The sequence below is a fragment of the Urocitellus parryii genome, chromosome 1, assembly GCF_045843805.1.
Source record: "Urocitellus parryii isolate mUroPar1 chromosome 1, mUroPar1.hap1, whole genome shotgun sequence".
In the NCBI taxonomy this organism is placed as follows: Eukaryota; Metazoa; Chordata; class Mammalia; order Rodentia; family Sciuridae; genus Urocitellus; species Urocitellus parryii.
The window spans coordinates 247038461-247061662 of record NC_135531.1 but is presented as its reverse complement, the minus strand read 5'-3'; the positions used below and the strand labels follow the sequence as shown (position 1 = coordinate 247061662).

General features: G+C 38.0%; 2 protein-coding genes across 6 annotated transcripts in view; one reads left to right on the top strand and one right to left on the bottom strand.

The window, feature by feature from the left end:
• Positions 1 to 481: 481 nt before the first annotated feature.
• Mars2 (methionyl-tRNA synthetase 2, mitochondrial) lies at positions 482 to 7633 on the bottom strand. 4 transcript variants are annotated; one of them, XM_077803068.1, is made up of 4 exons: positions 6072 to 7633; positions 4062 to 4163; positions 996 to 1239; positions 482 to 912 (listed from the first exon to the last, which is right to left on the bottom strand). In XM_077803068.1, the coding sequence occupies exons 1-2, from the start codon at positions 7588 to 7590 to the stop codon at positions 4063 to 4065; spliced, it is 1620 nt and encodes a 539-aa protein (XP_077659194.1). In that variant the 5' UTR covers positions 7591 to 7633; the 3' UTR covers positions 482 to 912; positions 996 to 1239; position 4062. The 4 variants fall into 4 exon arrangements, with proteins under 4 accessions (XP_077659194.1, XP_026255120.2, XP_077659195.1 ...); XM_026399335.2 differs by having other exon boundaries at positions 482 to 1239; XM_077803069.1 differs by having other exon boundaries at positions 482 to 1239; positions 6214 to 7633.
• A 9300-nt stretch (positions 7634 to 16933) lies between these two features.
• The window catches only part of Rftn2 (raftlin family member 2), a 63417-nt gene continuing 57148 nt past the window's right edge, over positions 16934 to 23202 (top strand). The window contains exons 1-2 of one of the 2 annotated variants that reach the window (XM_026399326.2): positions 16934 to 17148; positions 17462 to 17608. In XM_026399326.2, coding sequence (XP_026255111.2) covers positions 17470 to 17608 — 139 coding nt within the window. In that variant the 5' untranslated portion in view covers positions 16934 to 17148; positions 17462 to 17469. Of the gene's footprint in view, positions 17149 to 17172; positions 17609 to 23202 lie in introns of those variants that run through there. The other variant, XM_026399325.2, reaches the window with a different exon arrangement.

Below are 23202 nucleotides of genomic sequence, written 5' to 3'. Positions count from 1 at the left end.
GTGTTCAAAAGTTAAAGTTAGGGGCTGGAGATGTGGCTCAGCGGTAGCGCGCTCGCCTGGCATGCGTGCGGCCCGGGTTCGATCCTCAGCACCACATACCAACAAAGATGTTGTGTCCGCCGAGAACTAAAAAATAAATATTAAAAATTCTCTCTCTCTCTCTCTCTCTCTCTCTCTCTCTCTCTCTCTCTCTCTCCTCTCTCACTCTCTCTTTAAAAAAAAAAAAAAAAAGTTAAAGTTATTGCCCTTTTAAAAATACCTTAGGATCCGAGCACAGTGGTGAACACCTATAATTCTAGTGGCTCCAGTGGTTGAAGCAAGATGATTGCAAGTTCAAGGCTCTAAGCTACTTAGCAAGACTCTTGTGTCAAAATTAAAAATTAATTTAAAAAAGGGCTGGGGATGTGGATCAGTAGTTAAGTGCTCCTGGGTTCAGTCCCCCATACCAAAATAATAATAATACCATTAAGAAAAAAATGCATAATTGGTCATAACTTTATTATATATATTAAGAGAATAATACAATTATTCCAACCTTTAGCAGTCAATCATAATTAATTTTTAAAGATTCATCTCCATGTTAAGTCCCATAAACCAGTGGTTCTTAACTAATGATAGATATACACACCAAATGTGGCCTTGAGAGTAGCCGCATAGAGAGGTTAGTACCATTGTCCCAATACCATACACTAAAACAGGTAGCATCCTCCATTTCCATTTATTCCTAGAGCTGTCCCTCCAACTTACCCAGTGAGTCTTTCAGGCCTTCTGCCACTGTTCCATCCAAAAATCTTAATGTCTCAAGGGCAGGGTTCATCTCTCCTTGGAGATATAATTTTCTTCTTGCAGGTGGCATACTTGATTTCCTGAAACATCCTGACATCTCATACCTTCCTGCTCTTATGTGAGGAGCTGAGGATTTTAAAATCCATGGTGAGTAACTGTGCCACAAACAATTCAGTTCATGGCCAAGGAAAAAAATACCACAGTCTTACTTTGATAACAATCCAGGTATGGCTGAACCTCCCAATATCTGCTCCAGTTGTCAGGGCCGTAGGAAGATCCTCTTGGTGTGTGGTTCTTCCCAGTTCCTTTCCCTCATCATGAAAATATAAGTAGAAACTAACTAATGAGGGCTGGGGATGTGGCTCAAGTGGTAGCATGCTCGCCTGGCATGCGTTCGGCCCGGGTTCAATCCTCAGCACCACATACAAACAAAGATGTTGTGTCAGCCGAAAACTAAAAAATAAATATTAAAAATTTAAAAATTCTCTCTCTCACCTCTCTCTTTAAAAAAAAAAAAACTAACTAATGAAATGTAGTCTTAAATATAAGTACTTAAATATGCTCAACTATTCTGTAAAATGATTCCCTGATTTCAGAAGATCTATTTTGGGTAACCCAAGACTATTTAAAAACTAAGATAAAGAATCCAATTTTACCTCCAAACTGGTGAGTCCCCTCCTTTCTCCTCAAACTAGTAATTAAAGATGTAGGAATGCCAGCTTAGGCCGGGCTTCTATTCTCTGCCTCCAGAAATAAGCCACATTTCATGAAAGGTTAAAAATCCCACTAATTAATCTTATTAACTTAGTTGTTACTGTTCTGGATCCTCTAGTAATACTAACCAAATTATGTTCCTCTTGATAAAATTAACCAATCCTATCCAAAGCTCCTTCAAGAGGAAGGGGCAGAACCAGTTATGCTGTGCAGAATGAATATCCATTAGTTTTGCAAGGAATTTGAAGGGTTTCCTATAGATTCTGTGTTGTAACCCCAGTCTGTGCCGTAGCTCCCCTCAAACTTGCTGACCCAATACACCTTTGTTGCAAAAATAGACATATGGCTATCAATATGTCCATGTCATTCTGGGTGTACTAATATTCACTCTCTAACAAAAGACAAGGAAAGGACCCACCATGGTTTACAGCACCCCAGACCTCACCAATAAGTGATTCTATATCTAGTTGGACTACCGATTTTAGGACATTGTCTTCAGAAGGCAATTACAGATTATCTATAGCAGCTGTATGCACCAAATCTTAGCCAGGAGGCCTAACCTCCCCTATAACTAAAGATTACACTAGTGCAGGCCAAAATTGCCACTATATACCTGGTAAAGGTGGAACAGTCAGAGATCCAGGAACCCATCCCTACCACAATGCCTAAAGGAACCTTGGTACTGTCACTTGCCACAACTTTATGGTTGTAAGTCATCCTTGTTGGAGGCCTACAACATGAACAACTACTGGCTAGCTTCACTCCAGTTTCAGAACTTCTCAGATCTAAAAAGCTACATCCCAATCATAGGTACATCTTTGGAGGAAAAAAACACCATGCCCAAGGACCCATCTTAAGCCAATAGCCAATGCCTTTCTCAAGTACTCTGGCATCAACTTCATATCCAATTTCTTTTCACATTCCTTATAGAGTCCACAGGTCCTCAAGAAAAAGAATGAGGTCTACTTCTAGAAAAACTGAGATTTCAATGAAATCAGAGATTGTATTTACTTCTTGCTTCTCCTATAGTTACTGGTTTTCCAACTTCTAGGTGCCCAGTCTAAGAGTATGCTTATAAAACAGGTCTCCATTGTATAGTGCTGTCACTTAACATATACTCCGCCAACTACTTCTTACATGACATAAATAGGACTATAGTCTACTGAACTACTGTCTACTGACATCTTATTACTCTCCTAATAGGACAACCTAGGAATACCTGATCTAAACAGTGCTTTGTCCCTCCTGTAACACTGCTCCCAAAATGAATATTTGAGAACCACAATAGTAGTATTTGGAAGAAAATTCCTTATGATAAAGGGACCTACAAGATGCCAAATAAGGTACTAACAGTTCTAGAATAAGAGGATTCTTAAAGCTAAGTTTATTGTCATCTCCCAGAAGTTATTAGGATGCCGTGTGTGTGTGTGTGTGTGTGTGTGTGTGTGTGTGTGTATGTGTTTACATAGTACTAGGGATGTAACCCTGGGGTCCTTTAAAACTGAGCTATCCTCAGCCTTTTTTATTTTGAGAACAGGGTCTCACTAAGTGCCCAGAGTAGCCTCAAACTTGAAATCCTCCTGCCTCAGCCTCCCAAGTAACTAGGATTACAGTCATGTATCATCACACCTGACAGGACGCCCCTCTTAAAGTGCATGCCCTCCAATTTTAAATGTCACCTGTCCTCCACTTGCCATTCTTAAACTACTGGATCAAACCAAACACAACTGAGTACCCAAATGGTTATCTGTTTTATCAATAGTGTGCCTCCAATAGAGAATCTGATTCACCTTCCATATCATCACAGAAGTGAGATCCAAGTTACTACACTCCTCCACTCAAAATATCCTGTCTTCTGTAGTAATTATGCCCTCTCTTTTTCTGGTTCTCCTATTTTCTTGTACCTCCAGTACTACAAATATCTAAGTTAAACGTCTGCACAAGTAACAGTCTGTAAAAAAGAACTCAATATTAACACCCTCCAACAAACCAACTTCTGTGTATTGATCAGCACTGGGCCATAAGAAAGATCAATGCAAGATAACTGTGTATTAGTCCATGACAGGAACTATAACAATGCTATAAGAGCACTAACAAAGGCAGAGATTATCATCTCACTGATTTTCCAAATGTTTTCCTTCATTAATGTAAACAAATGACATCTTTCACTCTGCTCTAGTATGTCTTGGTAATTCTAGTAAGCAACCAGAATACAAAAGCCCAAAATGATAACTAAAAAGTCCAAAGGGAACATTTGTAGAAATGGTCCTTCCAACTTTAGAATGCCTTCAAACATTCTTTTCCAAGCAGTGTTTCCAAGTAACCAGGAATCCCTCACCTTGATCATTTTAAAGAGAATCTGGAGCTGAATGGTGGCACCTAAAATAAATCTGGGGAAACTACCAGGACAATAGTTTACTTCAGAGTGAGCCCTCTGCTCGTTACCATACAATGAATGGATATTCCAAGGCATGTTCTCATGTTAAATTTTGGCCTAGTTGCCCAATCACCTGAGCTATAACACTGGCTTACTATATTATAGTTACTGTATAAATTGATACCTTAACATCTTCTCTGTGATATTCTCTTATGGAGCCTTGGAGTTTCCCTAAATCCAGTTTGAGATTCCTGGAGCATTGATCTTTTCCTCCCTGGACCATCACCTTCAACAAATGCAACAGAACAGATCTGAATAAGGTACTTATAAACTTTTAAACTTTAATAAGTTAAAAAATCAAAAGAATTTAACAGCAAGAAAAAGTAAGCATACTAATATTTATAATTTCTATACAATTTCTACATTGTATTATTTTGATTGACCAATAAGAAATCAAAGTAAATTAGTATATGTGGATAACAAAATTAAGCCTATAAGAAACAGAAAACATTAAAGTATTTACAAATTGTTAGCTATATCTGTAACCTGTAAAGTTTAAAATTAACATACCAAATTCTGCAAGTTTTATAGTTTATCATATAAACAACTTTATACATTTATTTATTATAAGAATAAATGTCAGCCAGGTGTGGTGGCACACATCTGTAATCCCAGTGACAGGCAGGAGGATCACAAGTTCAAGCCAGGCTCAGTAACTTAGCAAGACTCTGTCTCAAAATAAAAAGGGTTGCGGATGTGGCTCAGTGGTTAAGCACCTCTGGGTTAATCCCTGGTACCAAAAAAAAAGGTAAATGTCATTTTTCAGTAGTCTTAAAAAAAAAAACCTGAGGGCTGGGGATGTAGCTCAGTGGTAGAGCACTTGCCTAGCATGCGCAAGGACCTGGCTTGAATATCCAACACCACCAAAAAAAGAACTTATCAAAATAGCAGTGGTTGGGGCTGGGGATGTGGCTCAGGCGGTAGCGCGTTCGTCTGGCATGTGTGCGGCCCGGGTTCGATCCTCAGCACCACATACCAACAAGGATGTTGTGTCCGCAGAGAACTAGAAAATAAATATTGAAAATTCTCTCTCTCTCTCTCTCTCTCTCCCTCTCTCTTTAAAAAAAAAAAAAGAAAAAAAATAGCAGTGGTGGCAAATAATTGTTATTTTAAGAGAGTCAAGATTAGGGATATAGCTCAGTGGTAGAGTGGCTAGGGTGGACAAGGCACCGGGTTTACTCCCCAATACCACACAAATATACACACACACACACACAAAAAAAAAATCCCTTATGATATCTCATCATCAAGAAAAGCATAAAAATTTAAAGCCCAGTGAAATTAGCAGAAAACTTAATTCTGAAACTTCTATTTTAAGTAATTAAATGTGAGACTAGAGCCATCTACTGGTTGAAGTGTAATGTTACAAAACACAACTGTTTGGACTGACTGACAAAGTAGGGAGTCCTAGTAGGCATGGAGTTTAAATAATGGGAATGAATATGGGCAAAATTCATATGGTTTTTAAAAGAATCTGCAGACACCCAATGTTAACAAAGTAGGGCTAGCCTATAAAAGCTGAGGCTGGGAGCCTCCAACCCCTCTCTCAATAAAAGGAGTCACTGAAGCAGAAGTAATGAGAGGTAGTTTGGGCAAACAAATAACATAACTGTGGTTTAAGAGGCGGTATAATGGGGGGAAAATATCAGCAATTTTCTCTTACCCACATTTCCCCTAGAGACATCTTAGAACATTGGTGCACAAAAGACAGTGGTTGATGGGCATGAAGAAATGGAAGTAGTCTTCACCTGAAAGGCTACAAACCTTTGTTCACGGTCGCATGGAGTATGTGCTCAGAAAACACTAGTATAACCTTCCTGAAAATGAAAATAACACATTGCTTTTACCCCAAGCCAGTAAGAAATGAGCTTTTAGGTCCTGTGAGCTTTCACCAGACAAGCCCTGGACTGGTCAAGTCTTGGAAACAAAAGCCCAGTTTCAGGTCCCAACCTCCTCCCTTCAAAAGGACATGGATGCCCATAGAATCGAGGCAAGAAAAAGAGATCTCCAAGTCCCCTCTCTGTAGCAGAGACCCCCAGCCTGGACAGCAACTTGTCAGCTAGGTTTGGGGTAACAGGCTGAAGCAAAGTTGCAAAGACACGCAAACATTCCAAAGCCACATGAAGCACAGTACCCAGCCAGGGAGCATCTGCTGGGCTCTCCCAGTTCAATTTCCACGGTGCATGCCTTTGGACAAAACCATTAGTTTGCCGAACACAGCTGGACACTGCCTCCAGAGCCTTATAGATCTGAAAGTTATCATAATACTCTGCTACCTGCTTGGGCAAACTAGCCATTGCACTCACGAGAGCATAATCCTCTGCCTGAGCACGAACTGATGGTCCCACCGACCCTGGCTTACTAGGGAAGCAGGTAGTGCAAAAGGCTGGATAGGTTCCAGAAGGGTTTATTCTTTTAGCAGTGCATCGGTTCAAAAGACCCCCCAAGGCATCTGCCAGCTCGGAGTCCAGCAACTTAACCACCTTCTCATCGTAGTAGTCACAGTCCCAGCTAGGAACACCCTGCCGAAGAAGAAAATAACGGAAGCCGTCCACAGTATATCGATCAAGGCAAGTCCTGGGATCCACCACGTTGCCCAAGCTCTTGGACATCTTTTGGCCACACACCGTCCAGTGGGAGTGGACATAGATGCGATGTGGTGGGCTCAATCCAGCCCCTAAGAGGAGGGCAGGCCAATAGATGGCATGAAATTTGAGTATATCCTTACCTATGATATGAGATGTGGCTGGCCACCAAGATTTGAACTCAGCATTGGGGTAGCCAATTATGGTGAGGTAGTTGACCAGGGCATCCAGCCATACATAGATGGTCTGTGAATCGTCCCCAGGAACTGGAATGCCCCAGTGCAGGTGGCTGCTCCTTCGAGAAACAGATAGATCCGGTAGCTCCTCCTCCAACCATTGAAGGACTCCGTGATAGAATGGCTCTGGAGTGATGGCCTGAGGGTTACTTCGCAGCCAACGCTGTAGTGGCTCCTGGAACTGAGAAAGCCTGAAAATATAGTTTTCTTCCTTGGTCCAGGAGACAGGATGCCCGCTCTCGAGAGACACAGGGCAGGAATCCCCCGACGGGCCCGGCTGCCAGGTGACCTTGGCCTCAGGAAGGAAGCACTCGTCAGAGGCGCAATACCAACCTTCATAGAGCCCTTTGTAGAGCAGACCCCGGGACTTCAGCACCCCCCAGAAGTGCTGCACTGCCACCCGGTGCCGGGCCTCCGTGGTGCGGATAAAGTCGGTGGAGGAGATGCCAGCCTTCTGGAAAAGTTGCTGAAACTGGGCAGAGACTCGATCGCACAGCTCAATCGGGGCCACACCGGCAGTGGCCGCCGCCTGTTGAATTTTCAGACCGTGCTCGTCGGTGCCTGTAGAGAATCGGGTTGCCGCAGTTCTGGGAACTCGGAGGCGACGGTGGCGGCAAAGGGCATCCGCCAAGAGCGCGGAATACAGGTGTCCGATGTGCGGCGCAGCGTTCACGTAGAAAATGGGTGTGGTGAAGTAGGCGCGCGTGTCCTGAGGATCATCGCGGGTACACTGAGAGCCTGAACCATAGTGGCGTGGGCCAGAACTCTCCAGAAGAGAGACCCTGCGGGTCCCCGAGTATCCCAGCAGCCTGAGGACAGATATTCGCAGCATAGTTCCAGCCGGCCTAAGCTGTGGAGGCGGCGACTTAAACGCACGTGTGAGGGGCGCATGCGCAGTCAAGCCGCCCAGAAGCTTCCGCCCCGAAAACCAATGGAATTCGGCCGTAAGAGCCCGCCCCCGCCCCCATCCTCCACAGGCTCTGCGCCAGTAGATTTCTTGGCGGAAGTCGGCGGGAAAATAGCCTCTTTTCTGTTATAAAATCTTCAGCTCCCTTCTCTAAGTTGTGGTTTTACACTCATGGATCTGTTTCCCTTTCTAGGCAGGACATTCCTCTGCATATGCCCTGGTCGATATATGAAAAGTCAATCTAAATTTTATTTCAGAACCTAAACTTAAGGGAAGAATAAGAGCTGAAAAAGTTGGAGAAATATTTTATGTAAACAGTTTTTTGCTGAATCAAGATGTAGATTTGATCTGCTAAATCCTTCCCATAGACACTTGAGATCCAGGGAAGTAGACTGCAATGTTGCTGCTGTGCACATAAAGAATAATAATTTTCGAATTTATTTTTCAAGAGGAGTTAATATTTTTTTAATGGTCTTGATAATCTTCTAGGAGTGTTTTTCAAGTTTGCTTTTAGTAATAGGACTCTAGTTTGGGGGCAGGAGAAACCTCAGGAGCCCAGAATTGAAGTAATAGTCTGTAGTTCATAACACACTCTCATATTTGGGTTACACCCTCTCCCCACTTAATTGATACTTCTTTCCTTGTGGTACTGAGAATTGAACCCAGTGCTAGACAAGGGCTTTGCCATTGAATTACATTCCAAGTGCTCCCTCATGTAACTTAGGGGTTCATGATATACATGTAATTTTAAAAAAAAAAAAAAAAAGGATGGAACAACTGGGTGCGGTGTAATCTCAGCTACTTGTGAAACTGGAGCAGCAGGATTGCAAGTTGGAGGCCAACCTTAGCAACACAGGTGAAACTCTCAAAAAGATGTCGCTGTGGTAGAGCTCCCTGGCTCAATCCCTAGTCCAAAAAAAAAAAAAAGAATGGAGTACCTGTGAACCCACAATCTAACCAAAGTGAAGTACTAGAAATGGTTCTCAAAGTATTCCCCAGGAAAGCAGAAAACTAGAAGCATCTGGAATTTGGTTAGTAATGCACATTCTTAGGACCGGTTCCCCACATTCTCAAGGCGTTCTCTAGGTGATTCTGATGCATACTAAAGTTTGAGAACCACTAAACTAAAAGATTAGCAGTGAGTCACGTGTACTGATTTTCTTGTGCTCCTCACTTTCCCAGAGAAGTAATCCCTGTCCTGAATTCTGTATTTGTGCATTCATGTTATCATACATATAATATGTTCGAGTAGCATCATTTAATTTTGTGTTTAAACATTCTAAAAAAGTATATAGTATTACATGAATCTTCAACTCACCTTTTTCATTCAATTCTTTCTTACTAAAATTCATCCATGTGGTTGCATGTAACCATAGTTACTTCATTTTGACGGCTGATTATTTCATACATTAAACGAATGAAAGTATATGGGAAGTTGGAACCAATTTCTGTGTTGATATGGGAGATGTACTAATAGAATTCTGTATACCAAAGATAAAACAAATATCCAAAAAATAATCAGTCAATATGCTCTTATTTGATCCAGCGGTTTAAGAAGAGCAAATAAAGGTCAATCTTAAACTGGGGCAAGGTGAAGGGTGTATGACCTATAATCCCAGTGACTCAGAAGGCTGAGATTCAAGGCCTCAGGCAGGAGAATCACAGATTCAAGGCCAGGCTGGAGTACTTACTGAGACCCTGTCTCAAAAAACAAACAAGGGTGGAGAGGGGAGCCCTTGATGGCGCACACCTGTGATCCTAGCAGCTAAGGAGGCTGAGGTAAGAGGATCACAAGTTCAAAGCTAGTCTCAGCAATTTAGCGAGACCCTAAGCAACTCAATGAGACCCTGTCTCAACTAGTGAGACCCTGATTCGAAATAAAATACAAAATAGAGCTAGGGATGTGGCCCAATGGTTAAGTGCCCCTGATTTCAATCCCCAGTACCTGCCCCAAAAAGAAATTTTAAAAAGGGGAAGGATTGGGGATATGACTCAGTGGCAGAGGTCCCTGGGTTCAATCCCCACTACTGCCCAAAAAAAAAAAAAAAGGTTTCCATTCAACCAGTGCTTCATGCATATTTCTGCTTACTACTGTTCTCTCTCTCACCTTAAAAAAAAAAAAAAAAAAAAAAAAAAAAAAAAAAAACCTCAATCCCCATTTCCATTCTCTCTCTTTCCTGTAGAACAGAACTCCTTGGAAAAAAAAGAAAGAAAAAGAGGGGGGGAGAGGAGGGGTGTAGAGGGAGGGGTTGTGGCTCCACTGAGCACTTGCTTGGCATGCTTGAGGCACTGGCTTCAATCCCCAGCACCACATTAATAAATAAATAAATAAATAAATAAATAAAGGTATGGGGAGGGCGGGGGGGGGCCGCTGGGATTGTGGCTCAATGGTAGAGCACTTGTCTAGCATGTGTGAGGCACTGGGTTTGATTCTCATCACTGCATATAAATAATAAAGGTATTTTGTCCATCTACAACTAAAAATTTATAAGAGAGAGAGAAAATAAATGTCTACTGATTAACCCAAGTGATTCAAATATTTTACTCTTAGGAACAGTACTGCTATTAACTTTCTTGTGTGTGATTCCTGGTACCTCTATGCTGAAGTATCTCTTGAATATATGCCCGGGAGTGAAATTGCTGTCTTGTAGAGGATGTGAATGTTCAATTTCACAAGATAATTCGAAGTTTTCTTCCAACATGGTTAAATAAATTTTTACTCTGATTAGCAACATTTCCTTAAAAAGATCTATTCTGTGCTTGGTGTTGTCTAGCTTCTTCATTCTTGCCAATCAAATGGCTACAAAGTACTATGAAACTTATGTTCACAATAGCCAAAAAGTGGAATCAACTCAAATTCCATTATCTGATAAATGGAGAAACAAATATGGATATCCATACAATGGAAATGTATTCAGCCATTAAAAAAAGTGAAGTACTGATACATGATACCATATTCATAAATCTTTTTTAAAAATATGTTAAGTGAGAAAAGCCAAACAAAAATTCTACATGTTATATGACTCTACTACATCGAATATTCAGAATGGGAAAATGCATGGAGACAGAAAGCAAATAAGTGGTTGCAACAGTTTGAGGAAGAACTATAATGGAGAGAATAAATGCTTAATGGATATGGAATTTCCTCTTGGGGTGATGAAAAAGTTCTGGAGCTAAATAACCATTGCAAAACATTGTGAATCTACTTCATGCCATTGAATTATACATTTTAAAATGGTAAGTTTTATATTTTTCATATTTTACCACAACTTTTAAAAATTTTGTATTGTTGTGGCCTTGATTTGCAATTGAAATTGAACATCTCTTTATATATTAATGAACATACATGTTTCTGTTCCTATGACATGCTTATTTATTTTTGTACAAAATATATTTCTTTAAAATGGTCTTGAAGTTCTTCTAGAAAAATTATAAATTATAAATTCTCTTTTTTATTTATTTGCAAGAGTTCTCTATGTATTGTTCATACTGTTCCTTTACTGATTGATATTTGGCAAATATAAGCAGTATATCCCAGCTTTATTTCATCTTTTCTTTTTTCTTTTTTTTTTTTTAGTATTTGGCGGACACAACATCTTTGTTTGTATGTGGTGCTGAGGATCGAACCCGGGCCGCATGCATGCCAGGCGAGCGTGCTACCGCTTGAGCCACATCCCCAGCCCCTCATCTTTTCATTTTAAGGAGTCTTAATGAATAGTTCTTAATTTTAATACAATTTATTTTAGACTTATTTTATGATTATCATTTTCCTCTATTTTTAAAGAATTTAACCTTTATTTTATTTATTTGTTTTTATGTGATGCTGAGGATCAAACCCAGTGCCTCACTTGTGCTATGCAAGAGCTCTACCGCAGAGCTAAAACCCCAGTCCTCATTTTCCTCTTAAGATACTCTTGTACTCTGAGGTAAGATAAATATACATCTATATTTTCATATAAAATTATAACATTTTGCTTTTGATGTTTAAGATTTTTATATCGAATTGTCTCTTTTTCTTTCTCTTTTCTTTTTTCTTTTCCTTTTTGTTTGTTTGGTTTTTGGTGCTGGTGATTGATCCCAGGGTCTTGCTCATGCTAGGCAAGCATTTTACCATTCAGCTATACCCCAAACCTAGAATTGACATTTTTTTATATGGTAAGATGAAGAAATCCAATTATTTTCCCCACATGGCTAACGAGTTGTCCCAGTTCCATTTTCTCCACTGATCTGCCCTGTCACCTCCATTGAATGGAAAATTCCCATACATCAGTTTGTTTCCAGGCTCTTTATTCTATTGTATTGCTAATTTTTCTGAGCTTTGTTTAAAAATAACTTTAAATTGGTGTAGCTTTTTACTAAATATTAACATATACAAAACTAATTTCTTCTTCTTAGTCTTTACAATATTCTTTCTTGACTTTTTATCTTCCACATAAAATATTAAAATCAACTTGAAAAGTTCCATACAAAAGACTTGTTGGGGTTTAGGTAATTATTGCATTAAATCTGTAGATCAATGACAGCTATTAAGGGCAAGGGAGACTGACATATTTACAACATTAAATTCTAAAAAAAAAAAAATGACCATGAATGTCCTTTTTAACTATATTAAAATTAGAAACTATCCTTTTGTTCTGTTCAGTAAAGTTTTATAATTTTTAAAATACTAGTCTGGCTTAACATTTCAGTAGATTTATTCCTAGAAAACAAATAGTTTATAATGTAAATGGTGTCATTTTCTAGAAGTCATGTTTTTTAAAATTATTACTGATGTATGAAATTGATAAAAGCTAGATTGTTCTGTTAGATAACAGAGCACAACCCACAACCCTGCCTGCTCAAAGATCCCTCTCTTTTCATTTCTTTAAAACAAAAGGCTCTGCCATAAGCACCTTGTAAACTACTGTCTAGAAGAATAAGCAGTTGAAAATAGTCAATTTGGGGGCTGGGGTTGTAGGTCAGTGGTAGAGTAGTACCACTGGTAGAGTGAGACACCAGATTCTATCCTTAGCACCACATTAAAAACATATTTATTATTATTTTTTTAAATAGTCAATTTTGTAAAGAAAAGACTATTGGCCAAGGTTGTAGCTCAATGGTAGAGCATGTGCTTAGCATGTGTGAGGCCTTGGATTCAATCCCCAGCACCAAACAGGAAAAAAAAAATTATTGTATCAGCTGGACATTGAAAATTACAAAGCCATAAAAATTTTTCAGTGTGTTAGGCTGAGAAGCCAGACTATAGAAAAAATAATGTCAAAATACAAGTATTAGTCTATACAACTCTTAGTGGATGGTGATTGTAGCTTTTCTGATTATTAGAGAAAGAATACATAAATAATATTTTCTTTTAAGTATCTTGTTAGTTATTAATGGACCTTTATTTATTTATTTGTTTATATGCAGTGCTGAGAATTGAACCCAGTGCCTCATACATGAGAGGCAAGGGCTCTACCACTGAGCTACAACCCAGTCCCAATAAATAATGTTTTCAATAAGCCATCAACTTCTTTGGAAATGTGAAACACTACATCGAGTAGTTAAAACTTAGTATTTGCGGGCTGGGGATGTGGCTCAAGCGGTAGCGTGCTCGCCTGGCATGCGTGCAGCCCGGGTTCGATCCTCAGCACCACATACAAACAAAGATGTTGTGTCCGCCGAGAACTAAAAAATAAATATTAAAAATTCTCTCTAATCTCTCTCTCTCCTCTCTCACTCTCTCTTTAAAAAAAAAAAAAAGAAAGAAAAAAAACTTAGTATTTGCCAGCTTATAAATTCTGGAGAGCTTAAATGTGGCATTTCATCTTTGTTCCTTGCAGTTCTTTCATATATAGTAGGTGCTCCAAAAACATTCAGATTTTTGTTGAATATACTTCTTTGAGCAGGAACACATAAAATAGGTTGGATTTTAAAATTACTATTATGCAAAAGTTTCTCTCTGTAGAGAATGGGTTAGATGATACATAATTATCTCTTAGAAGCTTCAAGACTTCAGTGAATTCAGATGGTCCAAACTTGCCTCCTAACTATCGTAATGTTGTGCCACATTTTCATAATTGTCATTCATTAATTCAGGGACTAAGTGTCTACTATAACATGAACAAAAATCAATAATACACTTTAATTGTTTCTAGCTATATACACAAGAATTGATAATCCATTAGACCCAGCTTTTGTACCTGGGAATTCCCATTTGTGACACAGAATTGAAAATTGTCCCTGAAATCCATTGTTGTCAGCAAATATAATTCAATACAAAAAAGTAACCAATGTTGGGCTGGGGTTGTGGCTCAGCAATGGAGTACTCGCCTGGCACTTGCAAGGCCCTGGGTTCAATCCTCAGTACCACATAAAAATAAATAAATAAAATAAAGGTACTATGTTCAACTACAACTAAAAAATAAATATTTTTTTTAAAAAGTAACCAATGTTGGAAGACATTTATTTCAAAAATTTATCCTAATTACAAAAGTGGGGAAACATCATTGGTAAAAGATTTTATATGGGGACAATTGTTGTAATGATTGGATATAAGAGTGGCAGGCAGGGCTGGGGATGTGGCTCAAGCGGTAGCTCGCTCGCCTAGCATGCGTGCGGCCCAGGTTCGATCCTCAGCACCACATACAAATGAAGATGTTGTGTCCGCCGAGAACTAAGAAAAAATAAATAAATATTAAAATTATATCTCTCTCTCTCTTTAAAAAAAAAAATAAAAATTAAATTAAATTAAAAAAAAAAAAAAGAGTGGCAGGCAACTGGCCGAATGGATACAGTACCTTTATTTATTTATTTATTTTTATGTGGTGCGGTGCTAAGGATCGAACCTCACATGGGCAAGGCAGGCACTCCACCACTGAGCTACAATCCTAGCCCCTGGTTATCTGCTCTTAACTGGATACTGCATTACCATCCTGATTCACCTCCCTCCTTCTTGCTCCAATTAAAAGCATCTTTCTCAAAGCAGCCCCAATTATGTATCTAAGATGCAAATTGATATTACATGCCTACTCCAAACTCATTTGCTTATTCCACTGAATTATTTTACTCCCTTTTTTTAACTTATGAAATAAAGTACAAATTCCCTGTGTATAGCATAAAAACCTCCATTACAGCTTAGCCCTTTTCTCCTTTACAGCCTGTTCTATTTTCTTCACATTTTACATTCTAGTACTTCTTAACTGCTTCATGTTCCTTAGACATGCCATGCTGTTTTTATGATTCATGACTTTGCTTTTGCTTTTCTCTCCTTGGGACACATGCTCCCTACCTTTCTTTCGTTATCTTATACATATTCATCCATGAAGATAGCTCAGACAGCATCCTCTAGACTGAGAGGCCCCTTCTTGGGCTTATAGGCAATCTATGCATACTTCTATTTCAGCAGCTGCCAAATTACATTTAAATTCTCTATTTCTAAGCCTGTCTTCCCCATATAACTAAGGCTCTTTAGGGCAAAGGGCCATGTTTAGTCATCTTATATACCCAGTATCTAGCTGAGTGCCTGGAAAGTGGCACTTAATAAATATAATGGGTACTAAACAAATTTTTATTTACTTCCCAGTACAAATTCTTGTTAAAGTTTATATTATATAATTATATAACATAAAAAACATTGTATGCACAAATCATTTATCCTAAGATAGTATAATATTATGGTAAATTATTGGATTTCTTTAATGTCTCCAAAAAAAGAAATTTTAAAATTATTTATATTTAAAATTAATAATAATCTTCTAGGTACTTCAATAGGTACTAGTAAACCTTCAAAGATTACATTTCTGCCATAAAGGAATACACACACAGCCCAGATCCTACAAGAGAGAACATGAAAAAGACAGGCATGAAAGCACTGTAAATAGACTCAAAAGAGTCACTGTGGGTCAGAGTCTGCTGTCTTTTTAGTCACATTTACCCAGAATTTGCTTATCACCAACCATGTTCATATATAAACATGGAGAAGTATGGAATTTTCCTCTGTTAAAAACACTTTTGAGGCTGGGGTGGTGGCTCAGCGGTACAGGGCTCGCCTAGCAAAGCGCTGGGTTCGATCCTCAGCACCACATATAAATAAATAAAATAAAGGTATTGTGTCCAACCACAACTAAAAAAAAAAATACATATTAAAAGAAAATATTTTTGAGGAATAAAACATCAAGACAAGTTGGCCAAAAGAAGGGGCAAAAGGTGATGGTGATCTACAAACTAAAGAGCCTGCCCCCCCCCTTTGGAGAGTTTCCATTTGTACACTTGAATGTAATTGAAAAATCTTTTCTCCAGAATCTCAGTTGTGGTCAGGACTTGTTTTGTAAGAAATCAGGTAAATAATGGGAGTGGTGGCAGAATCACTTCCTTCCTATTACTACTCCCAGTCCCATTTTATAATGTACATACACTGATAAATGTATTCTGTGCTATTTGCCAGGACAAGTGTTAAGATAGCAGATAAGATTATCTCACTCAGTATTCATAACAAGCCTGTGAGATAAGTACTATAATTAACTCCATTTTAGAGCAGAGAAAATTGAAACTTAAAGAGTAATTTGCCCAAGGTCACATCTGGAGTAGGCCTGAAGCTGTATTTGAACCCAGGCTGTCTGATTCCAGGGCTCATAGTTTTGATGAGTGTACCATACTAACAGATCTGCACATAGTTAAATGTAATAAACACTCATCACAAATGATCCATTATAAGTTGTTCTTGACCTCAAGTAAATGGCAATTTATAAAACTTAAGAAATCAGGTTGTCAGAGTTTCAGTGTTTTGTTTAAGTATACTTTGAAAACTGCAGAAGTGTTATATCAGTTATTATCTTAAGTACTCTAATAATGGAGTGTTTCAAACTATTTAAGGATGTTAGGAAAACTAATTATCCATATATCTATTTCCCTTTAGCAATTAAGACATTTTTATGAAAACATTTTAATGTAAATTTTTTATACTTGGCAGTTTTAATCAGCATATGATTTTTCAGGCAAAAAGAAACTACATGTTAGAAAAAAAAAATCTTTAAAAGTGCTGTTTAAAGACTAAAGTGCTTTTTTTTCCCCTTCACTTTTCTTTTCTCCTTTTGGACTCCAGAAACGGTTTTCTCATAAAGCTGACTTCCTTTCTGGAAATGATTTTTGTTTCCAACCATGTTGAGAATCCAGTTTTTTTTCCCCCTTTCTCTCTCTCTCTCTCTCTCTCTCTCTCTCTCTCTCTCTCTCTCTCTCTCTCTCTCTCTCCACCCCTCTCCCTCTCTCTCCCTCTCTCTCTCCCTCTCTCAATAGTAGCAGGGAGGAAGGAGGGTGGGCACAAGACAGAGGGAAGAAAGAAAACAAAAAGAATTGGATGCTACTGTGTCTGAATATGTCTTTAACTTGTAGATAATTACATCTGAGTTGCGCTTTTGCCTTTTTATTTCCGTTTTGGGACACCTCTTTTATCATCCAGCCAACTGGGATAGACAAAGCACTGTTGGTGCCCTGAGCGACAGAACTCTGGTAGGGGGGCTGGCTGGCTGTAAATTGACGTGGCATGGAAATTCTCTACTAAGTTGTAGCAGCTTGCATGTTTCACTAACATCAAGCCCAGCCTCCCAGAGCTGTAGCTTAATCATGGGCTCAGTGACTTTACAGAAAAATGGATAGAAAAAGTCTTCAGCTCCTTTCTTTGGACCCCAACCTTTTTTTTCCGGTGTCTATGGTTTTGCTGAAAATCAAATCAAAGCAGTTAAGTCTGTAACTTTCTTTTTGCAGCTTAAACAACAGAATTTGTTGTTCTCCCTCCCCTTTCCTGCAATTTAATTCCTTACAGACTTTGCCATGGGGTGCGGACTTAGAAAGCTAGAAGACCCTGATGATAGCAGCCCTGGAAAAATATTTTCTACCCTGAAGAGACCGCAAGTGGAAACAAAGACAGAATTTGCTTACGAATATGTATTGCTGGATTTTACTTTACAAGGTACTTTTGCTTCTATTTAATTTATTAAATGTTTTAAAACTAAGAGACTACTAATTTTTTAAAATGTTGACTTATAAATTCTTAAGCTTTTCTTCATAATTAGATTTAACAATAATGCTGTTTGTTTTTTCATTTCGTTTGGAAAGATTTGTGTATTGTTTTGGTTGTTTGTTTTTGTAACATAGCTCATATGTACTTTCCAAAATTAGGAAAACTGCTTGGAAATGCTACTTTCATTTTTAAATCAAATACTTATTTGTGGACAGATTGATGAACAACATTGGGTTTCCAGGCTGACTAGTTATATATCCTTAATGACAGCTTGTGTTTTGAAAAAGGTTTGAAAAGCACAAGACGGTGGCATGTAGGTAATATTGCTTGTATCAAATTGTGCAAGATGATTTGCTTAGACAATTCTGAAGTTGCCAACTGGGTTGAATTTTGTGATTATATTACTCATTTGATATTGTTGACCAGACTAAAGTTTGAAACTATAGAAAAAAGAGGAAAAAAGGAGAGTCTTCTATAAGACACTTCCTTTGCTCACTGCTCTGTCGCTAACAGAGAAACTCTCTGTTCCAGAAAGTTGGAAACACAAATAAACAAGCCCAGATGGCAGCTCTGTGGAAGGGACCGAGGCAGCTCGACTTCACAAATACTTTGCCTCATTTCTTTTGGAAACTTTGAGTACTGTACAACTGCATGAACAAAACACCTTTTAAAAAGAACTGTATCTTTAATTATGGGGTACTAAGAATGAGATTTAGAGTAACTTGTTTGCAGTTAAGATTTCCAGATACTAGCATTTTAAGTTCTTATTATAAAGTTATAATTTTAATTCTCAGAAATCATAAATTTTATCAATTAATAGAAAGTTTATACTAACTAAATTATTGGTTGGATATTATTTTAAGATTTTTTCAACTTACGCAAATCCTTTTTTTTTTTTTTTTTGGTTTGCTCTGGAAACAGTGCATCTTTGTGCAAGAAGCAAGAACAGCCCATTTTTCTTTGTCAAATATTGAGCTGGCCAGCAAACAAACTCCATTCCAGGGACATACACAAAACCCCAAATCTATATATGTTCACATGCCTAATTTTATTTAAAGCTAAGGCTACCAAAAGAAAAAAGTTAGTATTCTTAATTTTCTTTTTAATTGAGAGTTTTAAATTGATTAAGATGATAGTAATAATCAGAGAAGTAACCAAACAATTGTATTTTTTTCTGTACTTTTTAAAATATCACAATTTGAGAAAATATTTGTAACATGGTACTATTTATTCCATTTCTTTTCCTTGTCAAACATAGGACACAAACATATACCCCCTTAACCTTGAATCTATTCATAAAATTTAGGCCAGTCATTTTGATCTGCTCTTTAAGATTCACAGCACAATCCATTCCAGGATCCTAAGGCTTTCTGTAACTTGAGGTTTTTTTTGGATTCATTTATTTTCAACAATGTTAACATCTCAAACAAATTTATATAAATGCAATCATCCTTGAATTAGGAAGATCTATAGTTTCATCCAAAAATCATTTGGGTTTTGTTCTATCAGAAGCCCTTTAATTTGTGAAAGGAATATAATTTCCACCTTCCATGGTAGGTGTTTGGAGAAGGTAATAGAGTATTCCACCATAAAGTGTAGGTACAGGCATAGTGGGCAAATGTTAACTCATACAGCAGGCACATATTTTAAAGTTGCATCTGGTTCCTATTTGGTACAGGCGCCTAGTCTCCTGGTACCCCATTTCTCTCCAATTCTTCCATATGTTTTTGTTTTGGCTTATTTGGTTGGTTGGTTGGTTGTTTTGGTCTTTGCCATTGCCTTTGCTTCAGCAGCCAGCACCCCAGCACCAGCCCAGATCATAGTTTCCCTGATTCTCTTTCTCTCTCTCTCTCTTTTTTTTTTTTTTTTTAAATCTCTGCCACCTGCCAAAATCCAGTGTATACAGGAGTGAATCAGAGTGAATTAAAATATGCTAGCCTTCTGTTTGGCCCTGGCAATTCTGTCCCATGATTGCTCAAAGTGGTAGTAAAGAGTGGCACCTCCTGCCTGTCTGAGGCCACCATGCAATGAGCAACCTTTGAAGAGACAAAATGGCCTGGTGACAGCTGTGTGTGGTCACAATGAGCCTGTCTCTTACATTATTTTCCTCATTTTTTTCCAAACAGAGGCCATGAGACAGAGAATAAAATGCCAATGGGGTCCAGCACGATAGAGCAAGCCTACTCACCAGGCTGAGGCAGAAGGATCAACAAGTTGGAGGCTAGCCTTGGAAACTTAGTGAGACCCTGTCTCACAATAAAAAATAAAAATTAAAAAAACTAGGGATATGGTTCAATGGTAAAGTCTTCCTGGGTTAAATCCCAGTACCATACACACACAAATAATAAAATAAAAAGCCCATGGGTACAGGAGGAAATCCTTTAAAAATTTCCAGTACCCTATGTTGTGTTGTGGTGGCTGTCATTATCTGGAACAACTTATTTATTTTCCATTTTATGCTCCCTCTTCAGCCACAACTTTACAAATACATTTCAAATTATCTTACAAGAAGTTTCCATGGTGGAATATGAACTTCAAATGTTATTTTCACTATAATGCAGAATATTTCAAAATTATCCCCTATATTACCAATGCACTCACTTGTCACTCTCTACCCTCTACCCTCACCTTCAAAGCTCCACCCACAAACCAACTTACACCTCTTAGTCTCTTCACTATTGCTCCCTCTTGCTACTCTAGCTCTCTTGAGTTCTCTCTTGCTCTCTCTCTCTCTCTCTCTCTCTCTCTCTCTCTCTCTCTCTCTCTTCCTCCCTTTCTCCCTCTCCCTCTCTCCCCCTCATTTTCTCTGCCTTCCTCTTTCATTTTCTTTGTTCTTTTTGGTCTTCCAACAATTTATTTACATTGCCACAGGAGAAATAATAACATAATCATACAAGGCATACAAGGTTCTGTAGTTGTAATTCCATGGTTCCTGAATCTTGGCTGTTTTACTAACTGTAGCAAGTTTGTTACATTATGATAAGGTAACAATTCATGAACAGTTTTTTACTCCTGCTTATCAGTGAAAATTATAAGTTATCTAGAGATTTCTTACAATATACCTATAGATATGTGTTAGCATGTAATGTGTGTATATGTTACTATAGAATTTCTCAATGAAAAATTAACTTTGCACATGATTCATGTACAATCCAGGAAAACAATCTGAATAATAATAGCTTGAAGAGTTTTAAGACCGTTTATAGCTTTATGAATAGAGTTTCTATAACACTAAAAACTCATCAGAAGGACCGGTGGCAGCTTTCTTATTTGAATTTCTAATACAAATACTTAAAGTATATGAAGTAAACTTTGCTAGCTTGCTGCATTACTGCTAGAAGAAGAAAATATTTGTCTTTCATCGACACTATTAATAGCAATAAGTACATATTATGTATATATACTGTAGAAGAGACTGATTAACATTGGAAACACAAAAAGGGATAAGACAGTTTCTTCCTGCAGATTTTTTTTTATTCTATTTGGCCAAACCAAACGAAATTATGAACTCTTCAAGGGCAGGAACTATATTTTGCCCATCTTTATATTCTCTGTTTCTAGTACTGTGTTTGGCACATAGCAGTGGCTGTTAGATGAATGAATGAATGAAAAATTATAAAGTACACATTAGAGAAAATGATATGGTACAATAAGTATCAGTTAAAAGAGAAATCAATTTCGAATAGGACCAGTTGGAACTTGAGTTAGGACTTTACTGACCCTTGAAAAAAAAGTAAGGCTTAGATAAGAAGGAAAAAATTAAGAGGTTGGTGTATGGTCAAGGGCGAGCACACAGAGCAGTGACCTAAAGAAGGCTTTGTAGGAAAGAAGCAAAAAATAAGGGGCTGGGGTTGTGGCTCAGCGGTAGAGTGCTCGCCTAGCACATGCTAGGTGCTGGGTTCTATCCTCAGCACCATACATAAATAAATAAATGTATGTATTGTGTCCAACTACAACCAAAAAAATATTTTTTAAATAAAGAGGCAAAAAAATAAGATTGGACATAAATGGAGTTTGGAAGAAGTTCTGCATTGATTAAAATTCAATTATATGAAGAATAAATAACTACAAAGCTTTTTTGAATGAGTAGTCAATAGGTGCAGAGATGTTTAAACTCCAATGTTGGAATTGCAGTGGAGAGAGATGGAGACAAGAAGAAAAGTTAAAAGACTGCTTATAGTGGCCAACACTAATGGTGATAAGAACCCACAGGTGAGGGGCAATGATAAGGATGGAATGCAAGGAGAATATACAACAGATGTTATAAAAGAGGAACTTAGCCAGTGACTGGCTAGATATGAAGGGCCAGAAAGAATGAGGAACCCAGGATAACTTCCTGGTTCTGAGCCCAGTATATATGGAAATACTGATGCCTCTTTCAGCAAGAGAGAGATCCCAAAGGGAGTCAGCATGTAATCAAAGGATACAGTTCCATTGCAGGCATGTCAAATCTGAGGCAGCAGTGGAACATCCCTGCAGAGATGGTGATTTCAATGAGGGATTAAAATCAAGTCTTCAAGAGAGGGAATGTGGGCAGAGCATAGTTGTCTTGGGCTGTTTGGACATAGCCATAAAAAAGAACAACTCAGTAAACATGACAGAGTGAAAACAAGCAGGACTGTGCAGTACCAGAGAACATAAGGAAAGGGAGGGTTTTATAATGCAAATAATCAATAATTTTAAATGCTAGATAACTTTCAAGAAAGCTGAAGAAAAAAATGCAGAGAAATGCATTAAAAAATCAACAAGGAATGAATAAAAGATCCTAAATGAAGGTTAAAAAGAAAAATGTATGTGTCAATCTAATAAGTTCTTGGTCATTTCCTCAAGTAGTCAAAGAATTTTCAAAACTAAAGTGATACATAAGAAGAAATTAATAATAAAAATGACTGATTCAACTAAGTGTCAACATAATCCCTGTTATGGTGCCTAGTCACATTTCTTCCAGATGGAAAAAAAAAAAAACTATATAAGATGTTCCATTATGTCTGAAATGGTAAGATGTTTTGGTTGAGAAAAATAACAAAACTCACAAATCCAGACTATTGTAGGAAAGAAAGATTCCATTCTGCACTGAGAGAGGAAGGAACCTGTAATAACAATGCACAGTTGACACACTTTAAAAAATGATTTTGGAAGGAACTGGGGTTATGGCTCAATGGTAGAACACTTGCCCAGCATGTGTAAGGTTCTGGGTTTAATTCTCAGTACCCCGTGTAAATAAATGAACAAAATAAAGGCCCATCAATGTCTAAAAAAACATTTTTTAAAAAATAATGCTGGGAAATAATACATATACATTTCCATTAGCTATCTACAGTACATTGGGGTTTTTTTTCCTATGTTTCTTATATCTAGATGGACATTTCCTCTTTTTTCTTTTTAAATAAATAAACATTGAGCACTTCCTGTGCTAAAATAAAGCCTAGTCCCTGCCCTCTAGGAATCAACATCCTAGGAGCATCCTAGTGAGGGCAACTGCTAAGTGCATATGCAGAGACAATGCACACTATACCCTGGGATACAAGCTGAAGTAGTATGAA